The 12,923-nt window shown below is 36.8% G+C and overlaps 1 protein-coding gene across 1 annotated transcript in view; it reads right to left on the minus strand.

Moving 5' to 3' along the window:
* The window catches only part of stab1 (stabilin 1), a 49,253-nt gene that overhangs the window by 11,127 nt on the left and 25,203 nt on the right, over positions 1–12,923 (minus strand). Inside the window, exons 32-57 of the mRNA XM_067415615.1 lie at positions 12,531–12,632; positions 12,313–12,417; positions 12,102–12,236; positions 11,892–12,020; positions 11,757–11,810; positions 11,534–11,647; positions 9,219–9,414; positions 9,018–9,113; positions 8,882–8,927; positions 8,721–8,800; positions 8,460–8,585; positions 8,091–8,164; positions 7,932–8,003; positions 7,726–7,845; positions 7,572–7,619; positions 7,407–7,487; positions 5,846–6,001; positions 5,295–5,426; positions 5,144–5,203; positions 4,884–5,060; positions 4,645–4,731; positions 3,818–3,964; positions 3,648–3,704; positions 2,065–2,251; positions 1,818–1,967; positions 1,210–1,314 (exon numbers count right to left, since the gene is read on the minus strand). Of these exons, the coding sequence (XP_067271716.1) occupies positions 1,210–1,314; positions 1,818–1,967; positions 2,065–2,251; positions 3,648–3,704; positions 3,818–3,964; positions 4,645–4,731; positions 4,884–5,060; positions 5,144–5,203; positions 5,295–5,426; positions 5,846–6,001; positions 7,407–7,487; positions 7,572–7,619; positions 7,726–7,845; positions 7,932–8,003; positions 8,091–8,164; positions 8,460–8,585; positions 8,721–8,800; positions 8,882–8,927; positions 9,018–9,113; positions 9,219–9,414; positions 11,534–11,647; positions 11,757–11,810; positions 11,892–12,020; positions 12,102–12,236; positions 12,313–12,417; positions 12,531–12,632 (2,836 nt within the window). The remainder of the gene's footprint in view (positions 1–1,209; positions 1,315–1,817; positions 1,968–2,064; positions 2,252–3,647; positions 3,705–3,817; positions 3,965–4,644; positions 4,732–4,883; positions 5,061–5,143; positions 5,204–5,294; positions 5,427–5,845; positions 6,002–7,406; positions 7,488–7,571; positions 7,620–7,725; positions 7,846–7,931; positions 8,004–8,090; positions 8,165–8,459; positions 8,586–8,720; positions 8,801–8,881; positions 8,928–9,017; positions 9,114–9,218; positions 9,415–11,533; positions 11,648–11,756; positions 11,811–11,891; positions 12,021–12,101; positions 12,237–12,312; positions 12,418–12,530; positions 12,633–12,923) is intronic.

The following is a 12,923-nucleotide window of genomic DNA, read 5'->3' on the forward strand; positions in this document are numbered from 1 at the left end:
CAAAACATTTTGGGAGCAAATTTAAAGTTTCTTGGGGAAATGCAAACATTTTGTGAGCGAACACAAAGTTTGTGAAATGCAAATATTTTGCGAGCAAGCATTAAGTTTCTTAAGCCTCTTTCACACTGCAATTCCGGCAAATACACGGATAATGCGACCCGGCATTTGTTCCCGGGTCGCTAGATTTGGTCCATTCACACAGCCAGCGAAATACCGTAATATGTGCGCTTTCACGCACAACGCTTAATGGTCCCGGGTCGAGTTGACACGTGACATCCTGATGTGACGTATAACGGCGAGTGATCTCAGCTTCAGCGCGGATAGTAAGGAGCTCCGTGTTCTCGACTTGTGTCCAGTTTGCGCACATTTCTGCTCGTTTAATTTTAGTTTCTTTTGTATACGAACACTCTCTGCATTTAAAACATCGACTAGCTCTTCTGGCACTGCAGGGTTGTATTATTGGAAAAACAAGCTCTAGGAGTCGCACGATAACTACGTACACGTTGCGGCATTAGTTTTGGCTTTTGTTCACACAGCGCTCATCCCGGGTCGAATACCGCAATGTTACTAGGTCCCCGACCCGGGTTCAATTCGGTAATCAATTCCGGGACGTGGTTGCTTTCACACAGAAGGCGACCCAGTAATGTTCCGGGAATATTGCGGGTCCGACGTGCAGTGTGAAAGGGGCTTTAGGGAAACAAAAAACATTTTGGTAGCGAAATTAAAGTTTCTAGGTGAAATGAAAACATTTTGCGAGCGAACACAAAGTTTGTCTGGGAAATGCAAATATTTTGCGAGTGAACGTAAAGTTTGAAGGGGATACTCAAACATTTTGCAAGTAAACGTAAAGTTTCTTAAGGGAATGCAAAAAATTTTCGAGCAAACACAAAGTTTCTCGGGGAAATGCAAACATTTTGCGAGCATACACAAAGTTTGAAGGGGAAATGTTTTTTGGGGGAATGCACAACATTTGCGAGAAAACGCAAAATCTCGACAATTTTTCGTCTCATCTCATATTCTTTCCCTTCACCGTGAAGGAAGCTTCCTTAGGGGCACCATGTTGATAATGGTCAACAATTTATTTCTTTTCATTGTTGAACAAGTCAAAAATATTTTTTTCATGGTAAGCTACACAGATTTTGTCTTGTATTTAACCCTAAACATATCTTAATCATCCAATAGAGTTTTCCATGTGAAGCCTGCTCTTACCGATTTTTGATTCACAGTATTTACCAGTCCACCCCTCTTGACAGAAACAGCTGCCATCACCGTCCAGACCGTCACCACACTTGCCATTGCTGGTGCAGTTACACGCTGTGAGAAAAGATTGATGAATTGTGAATTATAGCTGTTAACACAAAGTACTACTAACATAAAACTATATTTCAATATAAAAAGTGATCAGTCTCCAATACATCATGGACTGAGAAAATGTAAGTTTATTTTTCTTTGCCTTTTGGCTGGCACAATCTGTAATTTTCTTCTTTAAAGCATAAACCTCATTATATTTTGTTAGATTAATGCAAAAAATTTAAGAAAGAACAACTGAAAATAATTCTTAGATGGGTTTATTATTTGCAATTAAATTGGTATCAGACAACTGGCTAGTAGATCAATTTTAGCTCCTTCCAAAAGCCAATTTCTTCTGGCAATTCTGTTAAATTTAGACCTGGTTCCTGCATATTATGTAGTACTCTGCATAATTATTGTCTCATTCACTTTTTTTCACCAATGCCTGTGGGTAAGGAATTGGACTATTTAGGAACTGGACTATTTAGGAATTGTTCACGGTTTTAAAACAGGGCTGAATGGATTACCTGTGCAGTTTGGTCCGAAATGATTCTTTTCACACAGCTCACAGCCTGTGCCTACAAAACCTTTGTGACATTTACACAGCCCTGTGCCGGTGCGCCCGTCATCGCAGTCTCCATGTTCTCCACATGGCGCCTCGAGACCACCAGGACACACTAAACCACAAACCAACACACAGTTTAACACATTCTGGCTGCATCATTTCAAGCAACATTTAATTAACCTCTTGTTCCTTGTTTGTTAAATCCTCACCTTGACAGTCTCTTCCGAAGTGGTTTTTACAGCACTTGGCATCCCACGTCATTTTCGTGCATACCCGATTACAGCCAAGCCAATCTCTGTAGGAGTTGTATCCGTAACCGTACGAGTACAAACCATAATAACTGGGCCGTCTGTACATGTAAGGTGAATAAGGGCGTCTACATATGCTAGTTCTGTTCTGTAAGAAGACATCAGTCTGGATCAATGCATTTTACATTTTGCAACCGATTACCACAAACAATACATTTGGCTTGGTTAAATAGATAACAAAAAGCAAGTCAATAAAGTGCTGACTGCTAAAGTTTGGTTAATGAAACAGCAAAAAAATGTATCAAAAAGTAAGTCAATACAGTATAGACAACTAAAGTTGTGTTAATGCAAAAAAAAACTAAAAGTATCAAAAAGTATGTCAATAAAGTGCTGACTGCTAAAGTTTTGCTAAAGCCAGAGGCAAACCTACATTAGGTGGGGGCCCGAGGCAAAATGAATCAATGAGGCCCTTCTAAAATATGTTTTTGTTAATATATTTTTTAGTAACCCAGAGATATAATTATACAATATTCAAAAAGTACTCAAAACACATCTAACAGAATATAAATTGCTGATTTTTTAACTTATTTTTTAATAAGATGTACAAAATCTTAGTCTTCATCTTTATAATCGATACAATATAATACAAACTTCAAGATACAGTACAATCTTTATATTTATAATATATTCTCAACTGAATTATGGTGCTTTGTGTGGTGGTAACAACAATGCTCCTGCACGTATAAAATAACAAGGAAACATTTTAATTGTTTATTAATAAACTAGTGTTTTCCGAGTCAGTGTTGGCTGCTAAGATGAAGTTGACGATGCTGATTTATCATATCTGCAGTCTATCTATAGTTTTTTTTATTTATTTATTTATTTATTTATTTATTCATTCAAATTTCATGTCTGTGAGGCAAGTATATGCTGAGTTTCGGTTCATTTTTGTGATGCGCCCCAGGTCACAGTGACCGAGACAGCAGAAAGCACACCCTGCTTGTTTTCTTTATTGTACAAAACTGCTTTTTTTTGTTATTGGGAGTTCACACAAATAAAATTAACACAGTTCGAATGAAGCATATGACCAAAAATGAAGTATTTTAAGTGGGGTTTTTTTTCGGTTATCAGGGAAAAAACGCAAGTGATCGCACCGGCACCTACATGCAGAAAAAGGCGGCATTCAGTTTCCACACTCCGCACACTTGAATAAGCTCCTAATAATAGCACACATTTGGCATGTAAAGGCGGCAAAAGCATAACCAGTGTAATGAGAGAAAGGGGGGTGCAGAGATGTTGCTGCGTGTTTGTATTAACATTTCCGACTGTTTAAATGATCAGCAATTCCCTGCCCTATTGGTATGCCTCTGGATAAAGCAACAAAACCAACAATAAAAAAAGTAAATCAATAAAGCGCTGACTGCTTAAGTTTTGCTAAAACAACAAAACCAAGGAATAACAAAAAGTAAGTCAATAAAGTGCTGTCTGCTGATGTTAAGTCAACGCAACAGAACCACAAATCAACAATATACAGATACACTCACTGTGTCTTGTGATCCGAGGGGACAACGGGGTGACATACCGCAAGTACTACAGAGTCCCTTTAAGAACACATTTTTTAAAGCTTTTTTTCAGTTTCATTTTCTTCAATCTTATTTAAATATGTAAGAGCATCAGCATTATCTCAGTTTCAAATCAACAACAACTTATGTACCTTTATCTCCACATTTGAGAAGTCATCACAGCGAGCGCCAATGCTCGGCGGCTCCAGAAGCTGATCAATACCATGAGCGATTCCTGAACTGAACAGCATGTTTCGCACTACAATTCTGCCGTTGTTTCCATTGATTAAGATGTCGCCCTGAAAATCAGTCCATGAGACATGAGCAAATTTACAAGCAAATGTCTTACAATAAAACACATCAAATTAATTCACAATGGAGCACACTGTAAAAAATTATTTAGAAAAATGATTTAAAATTTCGAGTTAATACAATGAACATTTTTTGAGATTTGACAACCTTTATTAAAATATTATTAAAAGACTTTGTAAGCATATTGGGTAATTGTGTGTGTTTTATTTCTGATGACGCAGTGAAACATGCCAAATTGTGCTATTTTCATAATTTATCAAAAAAAATGTATGTGGTTCAGATACAATAATATTTTGAGTTTCTATCTATTAAACAAATTTCCTTCATTGTATCAACTCAAATTTTTTATTTCAATAAACTCAAAATGTTAAGGCAACCAGGTTACTTACTTTTTTAAGTTAAACCAACAAAAACCAACAATTGTTTTTTTTTTTTTTACAGTGCATGAGGTAGTTTCTAATCTCACATTTCAGGCTTTTTTTAGGTATTAAATATTCAACGAAAGAGAAATTAATTAGGCTTTCCACAAAGACACAATAAAAGTATTAATATTTATAATAATACATATTTTGTTCCACAAATGTTCATTCCAGAAACAAAAAAAAAGGTACATTACTATATAAAAGACTTAAATTTAGTGATATTTATAAACATTCAAAATACTTACAGTTAAATCTCTGTTGCATCTAAAGGTGAGCTCGGATCCAAACAACGTTTTCATGCTTTTCTCAGCAGGAAGAGCAACAGCAACTACCTGGAAACATACCACCAAAACATGGTATGCATCATTGTACTTATGGCAGCATCATTGTACAGTGATGCTATCAAATAGAAACACCATCATACTTATTTGATTTCATTAAATGTTTTAAATCATTTCACTGAATTTATTGTAGGTTCACATACCCTCTGGTCGCGGACTATGTGAGCTTTGAGATAGGCTTGTAGCTTATCCCGATGGTCTTCACTGTACAGCCATGTCTTTCTATCCTCAGGGAGTCTGTTGAAAACATCATCCGTTGGCCAGAACATGGTGAATGGGTAAAAGGGGGTGTGTTGGACCACATGCATCAATTCCGCATCCTGTTTAGATAAAGACACAGGCATGATGCTTTTGTAAGAATAATGCATCTGGTCTGATAACCCCCCAAAAATCTGAATATTACCTGCAGGAGCTTGCTGAAGATTTTGAAGCCATATTGTTCAGCAGCTTCTGTAATGTTTAACTGCAACACAATTTGTTTTGTTTTTTGTAGATTGCTATTTTTATGTATTTTTGACAATTCAAAAAGTGGAGCCATTGGTTGAGTTACATACATCAGTGTTGATATCTGCCTTCCCCTTTAGTTCGTACGGAAAGAGGACCTTGTCTATCAAATGTATGACTCCATTGGAGCACTCAATGTCACTGGTGAGGATCTTTGTATTGTCGTTGATGTACACAACACCCTGAGAGACAAAAACAGATGGTTCAGATAAAGGTCAGAAATGAACTTTTTCAGGGAGGGGAATTGATTTGCATTTTTCATCTTTGTAAGGGCACTTTTTATAATTACCTAACTAAATGTATCTGTGTTGTCATTTATATGTCACATTATTAAATGTATTCAATTTATCAATCATACTATATGAGGCTGTTACCAATTTAAAAAAAACAACAAAAGCCATCTTTACACTACAAAGGTGTCACAGAAACTGAATCTGTCATGGCATTTACCGTATGCTTAAGAATTGTTTCTCGCCCCGATATTTTGAATTTGAAAGCCATTTTTGTTCATCGGCCCAAGCCACCAATCATTTCTGACCCTGATTCAGATAAAAATTCTGTATTGAAAATATTACATGTGTTTGAAACTTCAAGTACTCACATCTCTAACGCTGAAGCGTAATTTATATCCGCTACTGGTGACAACCTCTTTAACAGATTTGAGGTCTGATTCACGCAATTCTTCACAACTGACAATGTGGTAACGCAACAGGTCTAAGCTGCGACTTGTGTTCATCCATGCGTCATCCATGCGATTCTGTAAATGATATTAAATTAAAAAAGGTTAATCATTTTAACTTTTAACACAGCAAAATCCAATCAATATATATATATATATATATATATATATATATATATATATATATATATATATATATATATATATACATACATACATACATACATACATACATACATACATATCAATATTTAACACAGCAAAAGTCAATCACTTACAGAATCTGTGAAAATTGAAATCATTTTAAGAAAATAAGAGGGATCATACAAAATGTTTTATTTTTACTTATTACTATCTTGAATAGGATATTTTACGTAAAAAAAATAGATTTAGTCCACAACACAAAAAAATCTGCATTTGTTAAAATGTTCAAAAGTTTATGAACCATTGATTCTTAATACTGTGTCGTTCCCTGCATGATCCATGTCTGTTTTTTGGTTTTGTGATGGTTGTTCTGGAGTCCCTTGTTTGTCCTGAGCAGTTAAACTGACCAATGTTCTTCAGAAAAAACCTCCAGTTCCTGTAAATTCTTCAGATTAGCATCTTTTGCATATTTGAAACCTTTCCAGCAGTGACTGTATTATTTTGAGATCCATCTTTTCACACTGAGGACAATCTAAGGACTCAAACACAACTATTAAAAAAGTTTCAAACATTCACTAATGCTCCAGACAGAAACACGGTGCATTAAGAACTAGGGGTGAAAACCTTTGACCAGGATGAAGATGTTTTATTTTGTTTATATATCAATTTGTTTCATTTAGTACCGCCCTTCGGAAGCAACCGGAGATATTTACATGTTTCCTGGAAGACAAATTAAGTACAATTTACCTTGATCTTTAAATTCAAAAAGTTTTCATGCGTTGATGCGTGGTGTTTTTTCTTCGGGAGCACCAGTGAACACTTCAACATTTTGTGATAGTTGTGTTTGAGTCCCTCGATTGTCCTGAAAAGATGGATCTCTAAATAATACAGTCACTGCTGGAGAGGGTTCAAATATGCAAAAGATGCTGAAAATTTAGCAAATTTTGAATTTGCAGGAGCTGGAGGTTTTTTCTAAATAGAACATTTGGCCGTTTAACTGCTCAGGAAAACCATCACAAAGCTAAAAAACAGCTGTGGATCATGCAGGGAACAACACAGTATTAAGAAATCGATGGTTCATAAAGTTTTGAACAGGGTCATTTTAATAAATTCAGCTATTTTTTTGTCTGATGGACCAAATGTAAACATCTTTTATGTAAAAAAATTTATGATCTCTTATTTTGTTAAAATTATTCACATTTTCACAGATTCTGCAAGCGGTTTTCTTGCCACTGTATGTTTCTTCTTAACTTTGGCCTTCCTGAATATCAGGTGATATGAATTGATTTATTATGTTATAATGTTTTTGTGTGATGCAGTTTGTGTGAGCACAGCATACCGAAAAATTAGCGACATAATCTGCATGAGGAACAAAGACAGAGAAGGGGCCTTGAGTGTACAAATCTCGGACTCTCTTTACCTATAACATACACATATTTCACATTATTATTGTAAATATATTTTTAAAATATCAAGAAATTTACATGTTTGAACATGCACTTACACCTAAATTTATTCGCAACCATGCTGCCTCTGGAATGCGAAGAAGCTCCTGCAATAAAACAATGATAGCATACATTTGAAAAGCAGAAGTTGTTGTTTCTAATGTTTGATCAATCATTCTAATTAACCTAAAATGTATCTTAAATGATACTAACTCTACTGACAGTCCCTGCACAGTTCAAACCATCTCCTTTGTAGCCAATATAGCATGTGCAATTACGTTCCCCATCACCAGTGTATCTGCAAAGAGCATTAACACTGCATCCGCCATTATCCTATAATAAAATAAAAATGATTGCATACAAAAATAGCTTATAGATTTGAAATAATTTGCCATGATACTGTCTTTGAAATCTGTTACCTTCCGGCAAGGATTAACTGCCAGACATCTATGACCTTGGGAAATAAAACCAGGCTTGCATGCACATGCAACCTGGAACAAACATAATGCTCAACATCTTATTGTTGACTTCTTAACATTAACATTTGTTAAGCATGAACTAAAAAAGGTGACACAAACCCTGTTTGGTCCAGTTTTCATGCATAAAGAATTTTTGTCACATCCTCCATTGTTCACTAAGCAGGCATCCATTTCTGTAGGGAAAACACAATTACACCGCTTTAAAAAGTAAACGCTTACAGACGATGCAAAACTAATTGAGCCCAATACAGAGCCTTGAGGCACACCCTAAGCAGCAAATATCACATTTACATGAAATGGTAACAAAATTCATAATCAAAGCTGATTATAATACTAAACTAACATCAAAGAAACCATAGCCAGCAGAGCAAGACCCACTACACAACAAAAACACTCGAATATTAAATGCTAAACGATTGGATCCATGCCATCCATTTAGATATTACAAGAAGTGAATCACTCTTTTACCGAGACATATAACCCCATCACCAATGTAGCTGGCTTTACATGTGCAGATCCTTTCACCAGGTGATGTTTTTGTGCAGTTTGCATTTATGGAACACCCTCCATTGTTTGAGGCACATGGGTCAAATTCTGTGAAAAGCATATGCAAAGCATTCAAAATAAGACCAAATGTGTTATAACAAAGTAAACAAGGTGAACAGGGATTTCACTGTCAGTGAGAAAGAACACTTAAATGACAAACTTAGCAATGAAACACAGACGAACCTTTGCAAAAAGTCCCGTTACCCTGATAACCAGCTGTGCAGGAACACGTTGGAGGAGTCCCTGAACCTCCTGAGATACAGCTGGCAGAATTTTTGTTTACTATAAACACTGATGAAGAAAAAACATATAAAGTGCCTCACGGGTAAATTTGACATACTTACTTAGCATTGACATCACAAACTCCACCACAGGCATCATTAACAACCGCTGCAAAACACACATTTTTATGACAACAAGTTCATTAAGGTAAGACGTGTTATCTTAAACAAAATGTTGCAGTTTGACCTTAATACTGACCAACAGAGCAATGCTCTCCCTTCCAACCTTTGTAACAAATGCAATACCCATTTCCCTCCATACCGTCCAAACATTTGCCATGTTCACAGTGACATTCTGCCAAATGAAAACCATTGCTTTACAAGGGTTCGTTCGAAAATGTTTGAACAACATTGACAGAATTCCAAGATGGTAGAATAGTAAATTGCTTGTAGATGTTACCTGACTTGCAGTCTTTTCCATATCTCCCAGGTTCACACATTTCGCAGGCCGTTCCATGGAAGCCCTCTTTACAGAGACACTCCCCGCTGCCGAAAAGCCCATCCTTGCATTGTCCGTTGTTGGAGCACCAGTTATCCACAGTCCCAGGACATTTGGAGCAATCATGCCCAAAGTATCCTGGACAGCAGGAGTGGTCCTGGAAGGAAAGTTATGAGGTCTGAATCAGCTTCGAAGTTGAATTTAAAAGTGTAAACCCAACCAGCACACAATACTCCGGCCCAAGAAATGCAAGCTTGTAAATCACAAATTGTATTGTTCCAAAATGGGTTCAAACTAAAGTATAACTTGCATATCCACTGTTGCCCTAAGTGGGCAGTGTAGCAGAGATTATTATAACTCTACTTTTATGGTTAGTTTTCACTTTCAGGTCAATGACACAAGCAGAGCAGAGCAACAGTTTGAAGGAAATCTTGAAGAGCAAGTCAGTCAAAGTTAGTTAAACTATCAACATATAGTTTATAGTTCAGTTTGAAATAATGTAGGAATATAACAGATTTAATGAACAACTGGAACCATTTCTATGAAAAATGTCCTTACTTTTGAAGTGTCAATTGCGCAAAGCAGTACATCCTTCCTCAAGTTCACCAAAAAAATATTAGTCATCATTTACTCACCCTAATGTCATTCCAAACCTATAAGACTCATCCTCAAAACACAAAATAAGACATTTTTAAAGGGGTCATGAACTGAGAAATAAAAATTTTCCTTGAGCTTTTGACATCATCATGAGGTCATTTAGAGGTAATCATGCTATAAGAATATCCTGTAAGTTTCAGAACTGAAAACTTCCTTGTTAGCCCAATAAAAGCTTTTATTGACACCAGGCGCAGCAAATGACAGGTTTTTCAGAGTGGGGATCTATGACGTCAAAGGGAGGCAAGCGCCATCTCTGCAGAAGAATATCAATATCAGAAGAATATCAACGCCTACTTCATCCCTGCCTGTTTAGCCCCGCCCACCGGGGCTTCACGAATTACATGCAATAAAATAGGTAGCCTAACTAACATAGGCCTACGTGGTGTTAAACCAGATCGAGTTACCAAGCAATAAACATGCCGTTGAGGATACTGCCTGGACTTGACGGTAATGCCTGATCTGAAATGGAATGATTCATGTACAGTCAGATGACCTTTGTCTGTGTGTCAGTAAATCAAACCAGTGACTAAACATCAACTTGGTAGGAGCAGCTAGGAGCAGCACGCGCTGTAGCTGTCAATCAAATGGAGAGTTTATCAGTGGCCCCCGTTTTATTCAACAAATCTCTCAACTAAATCGCGTTTGCACTGTTAGTGAAGATGAAGCATTCATTAGTGTACAGAAACTAATCAGATACAATGATCATCACTGCAACCATTCATGCCACGATCTTAATATAATGCCATAGATCCATATTTAATGCAACATTTTCACGATTAGTTAACAATGAGAGCTGTAACAGTAAACCCGCTAAAAGAAAGATATTTAGCTATTTCAAATGGAAAGACGTTAGCCAATCACAGCAGCGGGTGTTTACACGGAAGTTTCCCAGCAGACACGCCTCATAAAACAGGGCATTTAGAGCAATGGGGTAAAATCAGTGTAGGAAAAATGACTTTTATTTTTAAATTATGACAATTTTCGAGCATTCTAGCATTACAAGTGGACCCTAGGAAACATGAACCAATAAAACAACGCATTTCATGACCCCTTTAATGAAACCTGCAATGTTTCTGTCCTTCCATTAAAAGTCCATGTAAACAAAACTTAGAAAATCTAAAAAAGTCATAAAGGTATTATAAAACAAATCCATGAGGGCAGTTGTGGTTAGAACTCTCCAACTAATGGTTAGAGAGTTGGACTTTTAACCCGAAGGTCACGGGTTCGATTCTCAATCAAAGCAGGAAAAAACGTAGTTGCCCTTGAGCAAGGCACCTAACCCCCAATCGCTCCCCGGCGATCCCAAGCACTTTAATTAGAGTCTTATGAAGATATACAATTGCAGATTAATATTTGGCTTTTATTCACAGAAACCTCTCAGATTTTATTAAATAATCCTAATTTGTGTTTCAAAGATGAACCAAAGCCTTATGGGTTTGTAACGAGGGTAAGTGAAGACGCAATTTAAATTGTTGGGCGAGCTGACCCTTGCACCAACCCTATTGAAATCACTGGATCTGCAGCATAACCTCAAGTCTAAGTGCATTCAAGTACATACAACAGGAATGTGCACCTTCAAAGCAATCAGTCACGTCTGAGTTCGCATATTTGTTTAGTACCTTTGTTGTTCTCAAACAGTCTATTTGACAGCCCGGCACCATTGTTCTCTTTCTTCCAACTCTTGTCCTGTATTTACAGTTTGACTTCATATTTTGAGGGAACTTTGGCTGTATCTGAGGAAATGAGAAGAAGGACGAATCATACAATTCCTTTCCTTACTTTTACCATTATTAATCACATGAAAATTAAGAACAAACTAAAACAACAGTAGACCTATCTTACAGGTTTGGCATTATAGAGGCATTTTGGTGCAGCATTGCAATCTCCACAGCGGCCCTGCAAAGAGAGCAAACGTTTCTTAACTTTGTTAGATAAACCACTTGGAGGTTAACCTCAAAAGTGCCAGCAGAAACTTACAGAAATCTTTAAAATCACGTCATTACTGCAGTGATTCTTGTGGAGGTCTAAGACACGTGGGATTCCGAATACTGTGCCATGCCTTGTCTCAGTGAAGCTTGCGTTTATGGGAACGTCATTGGCCATTATCTGGAGGTTAGGAATAGTTAATCTACTAATAAATATTTTCATCTAAGCATAGAATGTGAGTTGTTGCCAGTTGTGCAATACCTGATTTTCATTGTCCACATAAAACATGATCTGGGTGCCATTTCCCAAAAACGTGTTCTTGAAGAGTCCATCGCCCAAGTGTTCAGGAAAGAGTTGCTCGTTTATAATCACATGATATTGTACGATGTCTTTGCTCTGTTGAAAAGCGTCAATTTGTCAAATTTATGATTTAGACACACAATCTAACATTGTTTCGAAAAGATTCACTCACCAGTTGTGTAGAGTTTGTTTCATTCAGGTACTCTTGTATGGCACTGTCATACGGGACAAAAATGGTGTAATCTCTAGTTGGGATAAGGCTTTCCAAGTTGTAAAGCTAAAAAATAGAAACAACTATGCTTATGTAACAAAATCAGTATCCAGTTATTATGGTACTCTATCTGAAAATATTGAGTAAGTTATATCTCTAGGTGAATGGCAGAAACACACCAGTGCCGCCTGCCTGAAAAGGCTGAATTCTGGTGTGTTGTTCAGGAATTTCATCAAAGTGGGAGGTGGTGGAGGTAAATCAGATAGAGCGGGTTTAAGAACCTAAGAGAAAAACAGATTTGCTATGTATGAAAATGTGCAATTTTAATTGTCATATTTCACAGAATGGTGTGAATAATATGGCCAAACTAGATCTGAATGACTAATAAGAAAACTGGCACCACAAAGCTAGGTTGCCTAGGCGGTGTTAAGGTGTTCTTAATGTTTTAGGGTGTTGCTAGGGTGTTGTTATGCAGCTGATAAGGTGTTCTAAGTGTGTCTAAGTTTATAAGGTGTTGTGTTTAGAACATTCCTGTGTTGTTGCTTGGGTGTTTCTATGCAATTTATAAGGTT

Source organism: Pseudorasbora parva, chromosome 14 (genome assembly GCF_024679245.1).
Source record: "Pseudorasbora parva isolate DD20220531a chromosome 14, ASM2467924v1, whole genome shotgun sequence".
Lineage (NCBI taxonomy): Eukaryota > Metazoa > Chordata > Actinopteri > Cypriniformes > Gobionidae > Pseudorasbora > Pseudorasbora parva.